Consider the following 15,785-nt stretch of genomic DNA (forward strand, 5'->3'; position numbering starts at 1 on the left):
AAAAGAACACCCCCCTCCCCTTCACACACATACACACACACCTCCCACCGTCAGCCCCTTCTCCTCTGCCTTCAGCCACTTCAAAATGAAATTCTTTTCTTTTCCTACCCTTGTAGTCTCCCTCTCTTTTTTTTGACGAGGCTACGCCTGATATGCAGGCATCAAAGAGAAACCCAACGGCTGACAGAGGGCCCGAGGCGTTGCTAGCTGCGCAAGGTGAGCCTGGTCTAGAAAAGCCTAATAACCCTTGCTTGGCATTAAAAACAGACCGCCATTGATAGTTTTGAATCTGCGTAAACATTCATACTGCAACAACACCTACCTCGCTCTTCCTATGAGCTGAAACAGGAACACATTTAAGCTATGTCTGATTGGCCAACTGTTAGATGAAAACTAAGTGAGCGATTTTCTTTTTCCAGAGGTACAGTGGAGAGGGTCTGAGTACATTTTGCTCAGTATCGTAGACAATTAATGAAACCAGTCACTTCGGAAGTGATATACCATCAGTCGTTAAGCAGTCTATTACTATACCAGCCACCCACACTAGCACGCCTGGGTGCTTGCTGTGAAACAATGCAAGGCCAACGTCCTCCTGACAGTTCAAAGGAGTCGCCCTCTTTAAACGTTATCATATAATTTGGGCCAGCCGTCGCCTTGTAAATAAGTGATGTAGAAGCCTATTGTGTGATGGGGGCACAGGTTGGAGACAGGCGTCTTTACTCCTACCCGGCATGAGCCGCCCAAGACAAAGGCAGGAGACAGAGCGTCTAACCTTTGATTCTTCTGAGGACCCAGTCGCCTTGTGTCAGCGCAGGACACATCGGCCACAATCATGCCCCCAACGTGGGGACGTCAAGAACAATAGGATCACTCCCACAGTGTCTCCCACAATCAGCCCCCTCAACCCGCCTAGGCTGCAATTGGATTAGCAAGTGTCCAACCACCACATGTTAGCCTAATTGACATAAAAGTGAAATTTGAGAACAATGATGGCTAGCTTATGGGCGTACCCCAGACATTGACAATAGCTTTTTTCCCCCTTTTCCTTTTACATCACTTGCAATAAAATTCTGTTCAAAATAGGTGGGGAAAAATAGATAAATGAAACAATTAAAACTTCTGGGATAATTACTATTATCCGTCTTTGCTCGTCCTTTTCTTGAATTTGAATCACTCAAAGCTGATGAGATGCCACATAATAAACCAAACATTCTTTTATTTGGGAGAGACAGAGCATCAGAAAGATTTCTCTGTTGTTTTTCCTTTGAGAAAAAAAAAAAGAAATACTTGAACATATTTAAAATAGCCATCAGGCAAAGTATCAGACTTGAGTTTAAATCCAAATTCATGTTCAGCATGGGCATTTCCTTTTGTACAACCAGTTTACTTGATTGTTTTTACAGTTACTTACCAAAGTGTATTTTGTTTCATGGGACCTACCTAATGAAGAAATAGGCTTTGAGATCAATGTAAGAGGTGAATTAAAGTCAATGTACATTTCTGATCATTTCAACTGATTCATCCAAAACAATCAGTGTTGTGACAATTTCACGCAGTGCTCTAATTTACACAAGTACACAAATGGTGCATCTTGTGATCTGCTCAAACGTATTATTGGAAGGCAATTCATGTTTTTATTTTTCTTGAAAATGTATATAATATGAAAGCAATAAATATTAACAGTAAATAAACTTTACTTTTTAGATTATTTTTTTTTTTTACTATTTTCTCATTAAAAAACGTATACAATCTAATATACATTATGAAAAGTTGTACAGCTTTTTATTTATGTTTTAAAATAAGGACTCACTTTTATTTTTAATATGTAGATATAAATATATATATTTTGTCAAAATATATGATCATATTGTCAAGGAAACAAAAAAAAATTAGACAAACATACATCTCCACATAATAGTTATAAATAAGAGTCCAAGTGAACATTTTTGGGAGTAAGGTGGGCAAACGTCAATTATTTAAGCGTCCATATTGCTTGTTTCGAGTCGCCCAGTTCAAGTCCTAGTTACTCTGCTGGTTAGCGGCAGCCACAGCCCTCCACCACCATTTCCTGGTAGTTTTTTAGGACCACCTTGTCGTGTTCATCTAGGTAGAGCATGGAGATGGCACTGAGCTCCGTGGGCACGCAGCAGGCCTTGGGGATGTTGGTGTTTACAGAGTTCACCAGTGTCTGAACAATGGCGTGATTGGTTGAGTTCAGGTGGTCCGCCAGGGGGAAGGGGCACTCCCCATGGCAGTAATATGCCTGGTATCCAGGGGGTGCCACTATCCAGTCATTCCACCCTACATCGCTGAAGTCCACGTATAGTGCGTGGCGTCTGCAGTTGCGGTTGCGCTTTCGACCTTTTTGCTTAGGGCTGCGCTTGGCCCGGCGGGTCAGTGGATGACCCTTACCGTCATGGCCGAAGGTGACCAGGAGGGGGCGTAGCTGCTCCCAATCCTCACCAGGCTCTTGATGTAGTGAGCGGCTAATGCGCACGTGTTGGCCCTGGTGGCGTGGTGTCTGGTTGAGGTGCAGTACCTCAATGGCCAACCCGTGATTGGGCAAGCGCTCGCGCGTCCAGCGGAGCACGGCAGGACTGACGTCGAAGCTCTCCCAGCGCGAGGTGTTGTGACGCACGAGCCGGGTGTCCAGGAGCCGCGTAATCAGGTGGCCAGCTCGTGGGGCCTTCAACACCTCGTACACATTTATCCGATGAAGAAGCCCATGGTCGTCTGAAATGGCGCCATTAATGGCATCATCAATTTGATGACGGTAGAGCCGCAACTCAGCTGAGGAGAGCAGCTCGTCCTCTGGGATGCTGCTAAGGTTGAACATGAAGCGAAGGGGCTTGATCTCTCCATCCCTCAGCTCGCCCTCGTGCACCCTCTCCATGTGTTCTGAAGACAGACAACAAGACACAAAGATGGTTGGTACATTTAAAGACAACGTTGCAGAGTACCGTCTCCTCTTTTCACATTTTGTGCAATTTATATTTAAAAGGGAAATGATTTTACTGTGAAATGATGAAAAAGAATATCATTACTTCTTATCCTCAAATGCTTCCTCCTTTTGTATACACATTGTTATTAGTTTTTTCCCTCTAAAATGATCACAAACTGCTTGATGTTGGTACCAGTTCCCCATCTGTCATTCTTGACAATTCCAACCACATCGTCTGACATCGCCTGCAGGAGTACTTTCAGCTGTGCTAAACGCATACCACTGCACTCTAACATGCCTTAATTGACACTAAAGAATGTACATGCTTGCTTTTCAAGGCCTCCAGGGTGCTCGAGAGCACAAATATACATGCAGCACGATTTCCTTATCTATCTATAACACTGGTTCTCAACGTTGGGTCCAGGGACCCCAGGGGTCCTTGATTGATAGTTAGGAACCAAATGGACCCTTATTAGTCTGCAATTCTGAGAGTGTCCATTAATTATTTGTACACTCTCACACTTAAATTAACACCTAATATTTACATTTTAACGCCTAATATTTATATCAAACTGGGGTTTATTGAAATAACAAAGGTTGATAATCATTGTTCTAATAAGGATCATCCAACACTTCCCTACCTTATATATGTATGTATCACTTGTATGTATATAATGTATCACTTCAGCCGAACTACAAGCTCACCACGCGTCTCAGTGCAATGCATTGTGAGCTTGTAGATATGCTATTTTCACAAATTTTGACATTATTGAAACTTTTTTTTGTGTTTTTCTTTTTCTTAGAAAATGTTTAAAATCTTTATAAATTATAATTTCAAAACATTTTAGAAAACAAAGGATATTCACCTGTGAGCCATAAACATGGGTCCACAACCCAAAAACGGGTCCCGACCCAATGTTTGGGCAACACTGCATTACGGGGAGGGTGGTGATTAACGTACCACAGCTACAGTATAAACATAGTGGAGGCTCCCTGTTCCACGCTCAGTCTGCAGATTTCTGGCAAGATCACCATTGTTGGGGAAAGGAATGTTGTGTCTACTATTTTCCTGCTCAAGCCACCCCTGTTATTTCACACCCAGGCCTTAATCTTACCCAGGTGGTTCTCATTATTAAAACCTGCTGTGTTTTTGATTGGCTCTGCAGTTTGTTCGCTTAAGACATTTATCATTTTCATCATGAATAATCGTTACGGATTCAGACGACAAGGTAGAAGACCCCTCATCTATCACAACCCCCTGCAACTGATATCAATCAAGACTTGAAGTCAAAGTCTCCTCGAAATATGAAATCTGCAGCCATGCACAGAGATTCTCAAGCACACTTTGATATGATTTAAAAATGTTCTTCTCTGGGACCCCAATCTCTGCCTCCGCATCTTCAGTGTTAATTTAACTCCAAGAAGAATGTACAACATTTGGTTCCATTTGTACACTCTCCGAGTTACCGGCTGGATCTCTATATCAATCAATTAGCTTGTGGGAACCCCCTCAAGGATCACTGGGGTTCCCTGGACCCCACGCTGAGAACCAGTTATGTAGAGTGTGAACCCAACTATGTACTGTAGTTGCAGTTGCTAATTGTAGTTTAAATGCTTTACTCTTGATGAAACAAAAAGGAAATGGCAAAATTCATACTCAACATAATATAAAGGAAATGGCAAAATTCATATTTAAAATACTATATACTATTTCTACACATTAGCAAAAAACATTTACTAATCAATCATACTTGTATAAAGTAGTCAGTTCAGAAGTCTGAGGCTTGGACAAACAAATTTCTACTGTCCTGTTGGTCAGTGGAAGGTTTGGAAAGCATTTATTTTTCTTCGGAGAATTTCATACATTTAATTCTGTCTTCATCTTAGATTTTGGTAAAGTCCCATTCTGCCTCTCTCCTGAAACAAACTGTTCCCCCCCCTTTCTCTCTTCACCTAATTACCCATAGCTGTATTTGCAAACTGTCTTCTGTCCAAACCACTCTTTGTGGAGGAGACCTGTGCTCAACTGAAGTAGGCTATCATACAATGGTGCTTACATGAAAGCGAGAAACAAGTTCACACTCCCACTGAAAAAGGGCTCAAAGCGTGTTATTAACATAGTTTAGCAAAAGGAAAAAGGAGGGAAAATGCCTGCAGAGAGCAGTAGAAACACGCACGCACGCACGCACGCACGCACGCACGCGCGCGCGCGCGCACACACACACACACACACACACACACACACACACACACACACACACACACACACACACACACACACACACACACACACACACACACAGTAAAATCCAGCTAATGTAACTCTGGTCCATTTGGTGTCATTTGTACACTTGGAGTTACTATGCTGGTCGTCCTTCTATCTCTTCCCGAGTGGCTTTGGAGTGTGTGTGCATGCGCGCGCGTGTGTGTCTGTACGTGCGTGTGTGCTAGCACTGGTAGTGTGTTAGATAAGCCCCATTAAGACTGACTCATCCCCCCGAGGGCGGACATGTTCTCCCCCAGCCCTCGATCTCCACAGTCGCCACAACTTTACTCTACTACGCTGATTGCTTTCTCAGTTGCTTCTTGCTCTGGTAAACGAGCCCCAAAAAATCCCCTCTATATACATCATTTTTTGGTCTCCTTTGCAATGGTTGCTTGTGGGCTGTTTGTCTTGCTTATCAACCCACACACTGTTCTCATGTGAGCACGTTAGTCAGCCGGGAGAAAACTCAGGGCCAAATCGAAACCTCTGTCTTTCTGGAGCAAACTAAGCAAATCCAAGCCACAATAAACAGAAACCCTTCTAGTCCCCCCCACTCCCTGCCTCTCAATGTTCATGTCCCTCTATCACCCTTAGCTTTAAGCGAGACTGTTTTTCCATCTCTCCAGGGAGCTGCAGCAGTCTCCTCTCAGCGCCCACATTGCTGGCAACAGGGGCTTTATTTAGAAGGCTGCAGAGTAGCATTAAAGATAATTGCATGTTGAGGAAGGTCCCTCTAAAAGGGCCCTCCATATAAACTGGAGACATGAGAGAGGGAGCACACTCCAGCAGCTCCGGGCCGAGACGGGACTTTTTTTAAAAGCCATGCAGTGCTGGGTGGGGTGAGCAGTGTAACTCAGTAATATGAAGGTATGCTTTTCCTTGAGCTGCTAACCAAACATGCAGAGAGTTTTGTCAAATGAGGCTCTTGGGAGAGAGGAGTAGCTTGTCTAGCACAATTTCTTCAACCCTCTTTAGACAGCATTTTGTGACCACATCCTTAGATTCTATAGTTTATGTTGAGCTGGGTGGGGAATGTCATACAATCAGGTTCAAGGAGATGTAGGAAGTGTTGCTTCTTCTTCCTTCCTTCTTTCTTTTCTTTTACCCGTAATACTTAACCGCTTATACTCTATATACGTTGACCACGGTCCCCCAAGGCTCTGTACTTGAACCCCTCCTATTTTACCATTACACCAAATCTCTTTGCTCAAAATAGGCGATCTACAAGCTCACAATGCATTGCGTTGCGATGGGTTGTGACTGTGAGATTGTAGATCTGCTCATTTCGCTTGATTTCTGCCTGTTTTTGCCGAATGTTCACCTATTATGACATGCCCAGAATAGGGACGCTATGGTTCATGTGGTTAAGGGTCCACACCCACACTAATAAAATGTGCTACCACCAGAATCAGTGGAATGCCAAGAGACAATGACCTCCATTGTGGTTTAGTGTTGCTGCGCAGACCTACTGTATCTAATCATGACTCTTTTGGCTGCAAAAGAGAGATTCTCTGCTTGCCACACTGCCCCCACCCCCACCCCTTTTAATGGACCTCTCTTGACTGCTTCATCTCCTTGTCTACCTTCCCTTCCTCCTTCCCTCCATCCCTCCTTACCGTCATGGTGGAAGCCCCTGACAGTGTTGGCCCGGCTGGCCGACCTCTCGGGGTACTCGAAGGCTATGTCATGCGCCCCGGCCTCCTCAGCCTCGCCCGACTGCAGCCGGTAGAGGTCCAGCAGGTAGCGGGGCACGGTGGCCGAGCGGCTGGGCCGCGGCCGCCTCTGCAGGCCGAACATGTGCAGCAGCGTGGCCTCGAAGTCCCGCAGCAGTTCATGGCTCTGAGCGGCCGAACGACCCTGCAGGCCCGGCACTTTCTTCTTCCCTTCTTCAGGTATCAGACTAGCATGGTTGCTCTCTCCCAGCAGGACTTGGCATATTAAAATGACCATCAGCATTCGATTACCAGGAATCATGATGTCTCTGAGGGACAGAGCAGATTGCACAAGGAGATAAGGGATTTAGAGAGGACTGAACAGGCCACAAGAGGGTGAGAGAGACAGAGAGAGAGATGCAGAAAGGGGAAACAAGAAAAAAGTAGACGAAAGGAGGGAGGGAGGAAGGAACAGGAGGAAGACAAGAGCTCTGTTTTAAGTGACATTCTACATTTGTCTTCTCATTCTCTACACCTCTCCTTCGGTTTCTGACAAAAACCTCCGGATCTTCCCTAAATGTTCCCACTGAGAGGGTGTGCTCTAATTGGTTATAATAGTTCAGGCTGCCTTGTTTACAGTAAAGCAGCCCCCAGATCAGATAGTCCTCTTGCAGTTTATCTCTGGCAACATCCTCCGAAGGTAAACAGCTGGTTTAAGAACTCAGCTTTTTGAATGGAATCTGAGGGTCATTCCTCTTTACTCTCCCCCACTGTCTCCTCCCCTCCGCCACTATGATTAGACAAATAAGAGAGGGGTCAGAGCAAATTCTTAACTCGATAAGGAGCCAGAGTCCCTCTCACAGTCTGATCCAACCAGCCATGAGGCAAACAAAGAACCATGTGCCACACATTTCACCAGGCTTTTTTCTCCAGACAGAAGAAGGTCTTCCTTGTACAATTTCCTTATTCAACACACCACAGGGGCTTTTTTAGTTAAGGGTACGATGAATGCCACATAAATCAGAGGAATCAGAACAGAGAGAAAATGTGTCACATGGCACAAATTAAATTGGCGTGGTCCACCTACTTACCGACAGAAAATAAAGCATGGGAAAACAGTCCATGTTTGTTGGGAGCAGGCAATGGACGTGTTCCTCAAGGAAATGTTAGGTGGCGCTGGGAGGCTGCAGGAGAACGTTGGAATGACCCTGTTCCTGAAAAACACACAGAAAAATAGTCAGGCGTTATAAACTTAACACAGAAGTACACATTTGAAACACTTACATGTTATTTACTTGAAACAAGAGGAGAGGGAATGTGTGTGCATGTCTGTTTCTGTTTCTGTGCGTGTCTGTGTGTGTGCGTGCGTGTTTGTGTGCACGCACGCATGCGTGTGTGTGCATGTGTGTGTGCATATGTGTACGTGTTTGTGTGCAGATCCATGTTTGTCTGCACGTGTGCATGTTTTCATACCGCCAAATGTTTCTTTAAGGCTTATCGCTTTGGTACATGGTCTAAAAGGTTACACTATCACTCTATTTACTGTGACTGGAATGTCAGGAGGCGACAGCCACAACGTAGAGGGCAGCTCCCTTCTGCCTGACACTCGACTAAAACAACAACAGTGCAAATAAGAAACCTTTGACCATCTTTTTTTATCGAAAACCCCCTTCAGACAGTAGCCGATAAAGGCCTGCTTCTAATGCACAATGATGTCAGGGCCATGGTCAAACAAGAAAAAACACTTAAGTAGAAAACAGTTCTTAGAATCTACTGCACAATGATGTCAGGGCCATGGTCAAACAACAAACACTTAAATAGAAAACAGCTCTAAAAATCTCTTGATATCCCATTCATAATCTATATTGTATTAGCAATTATCATTAACAGAATAATATTATTCCTTGCAGGACAATATTATTGTCTCCAAATGAACTCACTCACCCTTTAGCCTAATAATCCTTCCAAATAACTGATGCAAGATCACTGATTTCCAGCAAAGAACTAAATACAACAGAACTTCAACTCTTAACACTCTCACACTCCAAAGATCACATAGGTTATTGTAACGTTGATGACAGGCCTTCTGCCCTTTGACCTCTGTCATCAACAAATGAATCTACATTCCTACGCAGAATCACACACACATTCCCGTTAGTACGTTTCAAGCAGGGCATACTTGTAACATAAAATAGTATACTGATTTTCAATTAGGGGTCCAGGGACCCCCAGGGGTCCTTGATGAGGTTTCAGGGGGTAAATGATTCATAGTTAGGGCCCAAGTGGGTCAATTTGTACACTCTCAGTGTACACTGAGGATTTTACTGTTCCAGGTGCGGTCCCAGAGATTTAAAAAAATAGTATCAGGTCCGTGGCTTAATTCATATCAAAACTGGGGGTCCTTGAAATTGAAAAGCCAAACACTGGTCTATAACAATCATACAACAATTATACTATATATATATATATATATATATATATATATATATATATATATATATATATATATATATATATTATATATATTGTGTATAGTGTGATATAATACACAGTATGTATCAGATCAATGGCTTCAATACACTTTTAGTAATAGCACAAGTGCAATCATTGAGAAAATTATGATTATTTACAAACACAAGGTCTGTTTCTTTTCCTCTACCGGATGGTTGAGACACCCATGGTATGTATCACAACAACTTGGCTTTCACAGTTCTGTTGCTCAAAGGAACATTACTGAATCACACTAATAAAATGTAAAAGTTTTAGAGAGCGCAGGCCCAGGGCAAACTCCAGCAGCACAAAGCAGACGGTTCAACTCAGCACTACAGATTAACGCAAGCGTTTGGTCATCATTTGGAGCCGGTTCCACTGGAACGAAACCAAGCATTACAACAGCTAGGATGCACATTAACAGGAACATTATGTGTAATATACAGTTTTGTGTGTGATTGTGCATGTGCATGTGCATGCACACGTGTGTGTGTGTGTGTGTGTGTGTGTGTGTGTGTGTGTGTGTGTGTGTGTGTGTGATGTGCTTGTCTTGTTTCAAATCTATGTGATTATCTTGGTCCCAGCATGGCTCACTGTACACGCAATCAAGGATCTTTTTCCTAACAGCATTAGACTTTGACCTGCGGGTGACCCCTCGTTCTCGGTCATGACACTGGATCTTGTGTGTGTGTGTGTGTGTGTGTGTGTGTGTGTGTGTGTGTGTGTGTGTGTGTGTGTGTGTGTGTGTGTGTGTGTGTATGTGTGTTTGTATGAGAGAGAGAGAGTGAGTGCCAAGTCTATGTGCGTGCATGTGTATGTCTGTGTTTGTGAGCGTGGATCAGCGTGGTGTGTAAGAGCGTAAGTGAATGAGATGAGTGTGTGTGTGTGTGTGTGTGTGTGTGTGTGTGTGTGTGTATCTATATGTGTGCGACTGTGCGTGTATGTGTGTGTGCCAATGCTTGCATGTCCGTGAGAACTGTGGCAGAGAGAGGAGGGCTCAGAACATGATCAGCTCTATTACCCATGGGGTGGGGGGATAACGTGTAGTGTGTGTGTGTGTGTGTGTGTGTGTGTGTGTGTGTGTGTGTGTGTGTGTGTGTGTGTGTGTGTGTGTGTGTGTGTGTGTGTGTGTGTGTGTGTGTGTGTGTGTGTGTGTGTGTGTGTGTGTGTGTGTGTGTGTGAGACTGTGTGAGACTGTGTGAGACTGTGTGTCTGTGACTGTGTATGTGTGTGTGTGCTTGCACGCGTGTGCGTAAGTGTGCGCATCTCTGACAACAAACGCTCATTGTACAGGGAGAGGGCCTCTCCCATGATTACAGGGACTCATAGCACTGACCATACAGAACATCTTGTAACCGTAACCAGCCACTGACAAAGCTGCAGGCTAGAAAAGACAGACTCTCAAAGTGCTGCGATGATGATGATGAAAGAAGATGTAAGACAGATAGGGAGTAACTTTCAGCTGTGGAAGACAAAAAAAAGCCAGGGCATTCCTACTAGTGTGTCTATTCTTGCCACCAATGATTTAAAAAATAAATAAAATAAAGGCTAAACATTAGCAGCTGAAAACAAAACTGGCACGTCCGTTTACACCAGTGGCTGAAACAATTCAGATGATTTACTATGGGTTTTATTGATATTATTAACATAAATCTAATGGGTGCAATGTTGGTTATACAACACGATCAAAGAAAAGGATAATTCCCAGATAATAGACTGCTTTTAGGCAACTTCACACTTGCAGACTTTTGAACTGGACTAGAGGCAGAACCATATTTTGCAACAAATGCAGTCCAGGCTGCAATTAGGCCCAGGCAGTCAACTGCCCTTGGCTTGGCTAGATCCCCCTTGGCCTCTCTCTCTCTCTCTCTCTCTCTCTCTCTCTCTCTCTCTCTCTCTCTCTCTCTCTCTCTCTCTCTCTCTCTCTCTCTCTCTCTCTCTGACCAGAGATAATGTGATCAGACTATGCACATGGCCCTTTAGATGTGTTTCCTGAGGAATTTGACAGGGATGGTGGGAGGGAAGGAGGAAGGGGGGAGGAGGGCAGCAGGTTACCACGGGAACAGATCCCTGGCCTGATTTTACCATTTAATGTTACAATGCGTAGCTTACCAACGTGTTGCTGAAGATTTTATAGCCTTGCGGAATGCGTTGTTTTAGTCTGTTGCTCAATTTCATGTCCCGTTGTTCAGTTTCAATTTTGTTATTGAATCCCTTAATAACTAACCTAAATTATACAGGTTAGGTAGGCCTAGTTTTAAATCTAGTGCACAAGCTGACCTAACCAAGTGACCAAAAGCATAACTAGGCCTATAGCCTGTTTTTTTTAAGAAGAAATAACATTTGTTTAACTTCATGATATCGGGATTGAACATATCTGTGAGGTCAGAGGTGTTTAATTGAACTTTGAATATGAACTGAAATGCAAGTTCCTTTTTGAACAAAAAGAATCATGCTATGTCTCCTGTTGTTGAAGGGTTTAGGTTAGGGGTTTTATATGCTCCCATGAGCAAATCGACAGCAAGAACATTCACAGTCAGTGAGATCATTGAAACCAGGTTAATCGTTTTGTTAGGCTATATATGTTTTGAAAGGCAGTTATCTTCACTCTGATTGTGTATTATTCCCAAAGATAAATACCCATATATCTATGTTCATTCAGCAGCCTTTAATGAGGAAGGAACATAAATGAAACACAATTAGGTTTGGCAATGTCAATTGGCTTCCAGTTAAATTACACAACAATCTCCTGCTGCTGGTAGTTCACTATATACTAAATTTAACCACTTACAGAATGATTCAATTAAAAAACCTATAGCTGTTGTCTCTTTTTGCAAACCTACAAAGCATTAGGCCCTTGGCCAACTATTGCTTCAAATGAATGGAGAGGTTTACCCTGTCAGCTGTAATTAAATATAGTAGCCTAGTAGTAGTAGGCTAGTATAGTAGTGGTAATATAATAATAATAATAAATAATAATGACAATAATAATACTAGTCATTATCATCACATGGATTAACCTCCCAGCATCGGTATTGTGGGGAAAGCTTTCGCTGAAAATAGCAGATCGACATGCTCACAACGCAATGCAACGCGTGGCATTGTGAGCTTGTCAATCGGCTATTTTCAGCGAAAGCTTTCCTCACAATAACAGAAAATACACTATTGAGCCCTGAGGGACTCCAGTTACCCAAATCCATATGGGGTTTTAAGTGGTTAAGAAATAACGCGTTTTTCATCAAAACACACGCAGTCAACTTGCAATCCTTGCATGATTGCATGTGGAAACAAACTGTGCCTGTAAATGTCTAGTCAAATGTAAAAATTCGATAGTTTATTAGGCTACTGTCATCTTTTAAAGGTTCCTTTTGTTGTAAATATGTAGCTAATGCTAGACAGACGTGACACTGATGTTATTGTTGTTATAAAAAATAATAATAAAAAGATGTCTATCCGCCGCGACTTTAGACTACAGAGATTCAGAGGTTGACATTCCTTTTTACAATAACGATAACATTTAACACTTTGTTAAACATTGCTGGTTAGACATGTGTCATTTCAAAGTATGTTAAACTCGCCCGAGTAAAAGGAGAAAGTCCTCACATTTACGCACGAGTGATTTTTGAAGGCCGAGTGAATGATATCCTATAACGCAGTGGTTTTCAATCTTTTTCATATCAAGGTCCGTTATTTATTCGGCATTTGATGAGATTTGATGAGATTTAGACTCTCAGACCCCAAAACAGAATTTTGTTTTGTCGTTGGATAAGATTTTGTCCACAATTCCATGCTGTATTGATGTTGGTAGGAGATAACAGGCAAACGTTGATCAAAATAACAATTCTTCTACGTTCTCTAACTGTGCAGACTTCTTGTAAATTAAGTAATGCAGATGTTTAACAATCATTTAACTCTTGAGAGCGTAAAATGAAACCAAATGGTCCAATTCATTTTACGCTCTCAAGAGTTAAAGATCTATAAGGGTCCATTTGGTTACCAACTCTTACATCAATTTAGCTGGGGACCACCTGGAACCCCCTCAAGGACCACTGGTGGTCTCCGGACCACTGGTTGAGAACCACTGCCTTATAACGTATAATTGATTTAGTATGTATGTGTTAAAATAATAAGACAAAAGTGTGATTGATATTATATATAGCCTGCTTAAACGCCAGAGACGGTCACTCCATCTTTCACAATACAGACCTACTACGCAAGACATTAAGCAGATGCAGGTGTCCAAATGGCCAAAATGTTGCTTAACTTCGGGAAAGTTTAAAATCATGGCCAAAACGAACGCGCAACACTTTTGATCGTGCTGCGAGCCTGGCGGATCGGTTGTTGAATAGAATAGCCAGACATTTTCTCCTTTGAAAGTGTTCTCATTGGATTAGCCAAAATATAGGCTACGTTTAACCTGCTGCTGTTAGTTAGTAGGCTATAATATACTCCTCGAGGATCACGACCCAATTCACCCATCAAAAATACACCTTCATGCTTCAGATGTTTCTTTAGGCTCTGCAATTGGATATTTGTATCATATGACCCAGTATTGTAGGCTACTGGTCCATTTCTGACAAAAAATGCTTTGCCATCAAATTAAAACCCAAATCGATGTGAGCGGACGACATCTCCCGTAGGCCTATACCAGGACAGGACAGGCTCATATTACCAACGAAATGACAGCAGACCGATTCAACAGGTTCGACTTATTAAAGTCGATCTGTTGTGGAAGCCCCCTTCAGAATTCAGATCCCCGCTGAACGAATCGGTGCTTACCATCAGTATGGGGTACAGGTATCCTCGAATCAAATGAATTGGACAAAAAGGAAGAAGGTGCGATGATGTCTCCACGCGATTGCAGTCCAGGTATAGGTGTAAATGTAAAAGCACGTATAGGCTACCGAAAACGCCGAATCGTGAGCCCTATATGCGGAGAAGCTCTGTGACTTTGCCTCATTAATTCCTTTAACGACCCATCTAAAAAAATAAATAAGAGGACGAGACGGTGTCTGGAGAGACACAGGGCGGTGTGTGAAGGTTGCTTTAGGTTTGCTGCTGCGGGGCTGGTATCTCCAGACAGGGGCCGGATTGGAGGGCGGAACAGCGCTCAGGCAAGCAGACTTCTCCAACTGATCAAGCATCTATAGTCCCTTGCAGTTTTTATGTGTCCGCCCAATTTACCCTGTGTGCCTCCTCCTCCTCCTCCCCTGCCCCCACCTCACTCAACTGTCTCAAACACCTTGGATAACCCCCCTCCTTCTTCTTCTTCTTCTTCTTCTTCTTCTTCCCTCGCTCTCCCTCTTTAAAACCAGTTTCCCAAACACTGGGTCGGGACCCATTTGTGGGTCGAGCACACATATTCACGATTCACGAGTAAAATTCTTTATTATTTTTTGTTTCCTACATTTAGTTTTTTAATTATTATTATTTCAAAACATTTCCCCCCCAAAAAGCAAAACTTTTCATGAATTAGGAACGAATTTGATGATTTTTCTAGAGAATTTCATGGAAAAAAAAAATCAAAGAAATTCCATACATTAGAAAACAAATGTTTAAGAAGTGGTGAAAATAGCATATACAAGCTCACAACAGCTTGACTGTAGATCTGCAATTTTCACTAGCTTGGGTGAGGTCCTGGGGAAATATCAAATTTCCCTTTTGGGTCTCGAGCTAAAAAGTTTGGGAACCACTGCTTTAAACGAGAGAAGTGCGTCAGGCTATACTTGTAGCCCTATGCGTTTGGAAAATAAATTATATATTGCCATATTTGCACCTGTTGAGTTCATTGTAAACTACTTTGAGTGGTGTAATGTCGCTGTTCCCTTTGTTAATTCTGTTTAACACTAAATTGCCCCCACTAATACACCTGGCAAGTTAAAGTAGGCTTGGGTTATTTTTGCAAGGTCACCTAAACGTGGGGAATGTGTGTGTGTGTGTGTGTGTGTGTGTGTGTGTGTGTGTGTGTGTGTGTGTGTGTGTGTGTGTGTGCGCATGTGCGTGGCAGTGGGGAAGTATTTGTGATGATCTATGCATATTTATACAATTATACCCATATTCAATTTGGTTACTACAGCAAAAATATTGACAAATTATGTCCTTTAGGCCTTCTATAGTAGCCTATAGCCTATCTCATCCAGGCTAATTTGCGGCAAATGGGAGAAACTCAAGTGTTCCCTGTTCCCCCACTCCTCAACAGCTTCTCTGTTTATTGTGTTCCTATGGATACAGTCATCTGGGATTGACCAGCTATTGAGTTTTGTGAGAAGATCTTTGGAATCTGCCAAAAAACGGTGTGACAAAAGCACAATTTACGCCACCAATAATTAAATAAGAGTCTTATTGCATAATATTCTTTCTTGTGAAATGCTCAGTGTAATAGCTAATTGTCTCAAATGGACACCTTCACAGTTAAATTAAGATTACAACGTCACTG

General features: G+C 42.7%; 1 protein-coding gene across 1 annotated transcript; it reads right to left on the reverse strand.

Moving 5' to 3' along the window:
- Positions 1 to 485: 485 nt before the first annotated feature.
- On the reverse strand, positions 486 to 14,475 carry bmp4 (bone morphogenetic protein 4). Its single transcript, XM_084044732.1, has 4 exons — positions 14,129 to 14,475; positions 7,951 to 8,073; positions 6,824 to 7,188; positions 486 to 2,898 (listed from the first exon to the last, which is right to left on the reverse strand). The coding sequence occupies exons 3-4, from the start codon at positions 7,179 to 7,181 to the stop codon at positions 2,036 to 2,038; spliced, it is 1,221 nt and encodes a 406-aa protein (XP_083900858.1). The 5' UTR covers positions 7,182 to 7,188; positions 7,951 to 8,073; positions 14,129 to 14,475; the 3' UTR covers positions 486 to 2,035.
- Positions 14,476 to 15,785: the final 1,310 nt, after the last annotated feature.

The sequence above is a fragment of the Gymnoscopelus microlampas genome, assembly GCF_963454915.1.
Source record: "Gymnoscopelus microlampas genome assembly, chromosome: 20".
Taxonomy (NCBI): Eukaryota; Metazoa; Chordata; class Actinopteri; order Myctophiformes; family Myctophidae; genus Gymnoscopelus; species Gymnoscopelus microlampas.

What these genes read in the sequence shown, in the direction of transcription:
- bmp4 (XM_084044732.1), bottom strand. Translation starts at nt 7,181, where the DNA reads ATGATTCCTGGTAATCGAATGCTGATGGTCATTTTAATATGCCAAGTC. An exon ending in CAGGGGCTTCCACCATGACG is followed by an intron (nt 2,899 to 6,823) that starts GTAAGGAGGGAT and finishes GTCTGTCTTCAG; the next exon opens with AACACATGGAGAGGGTGCAC.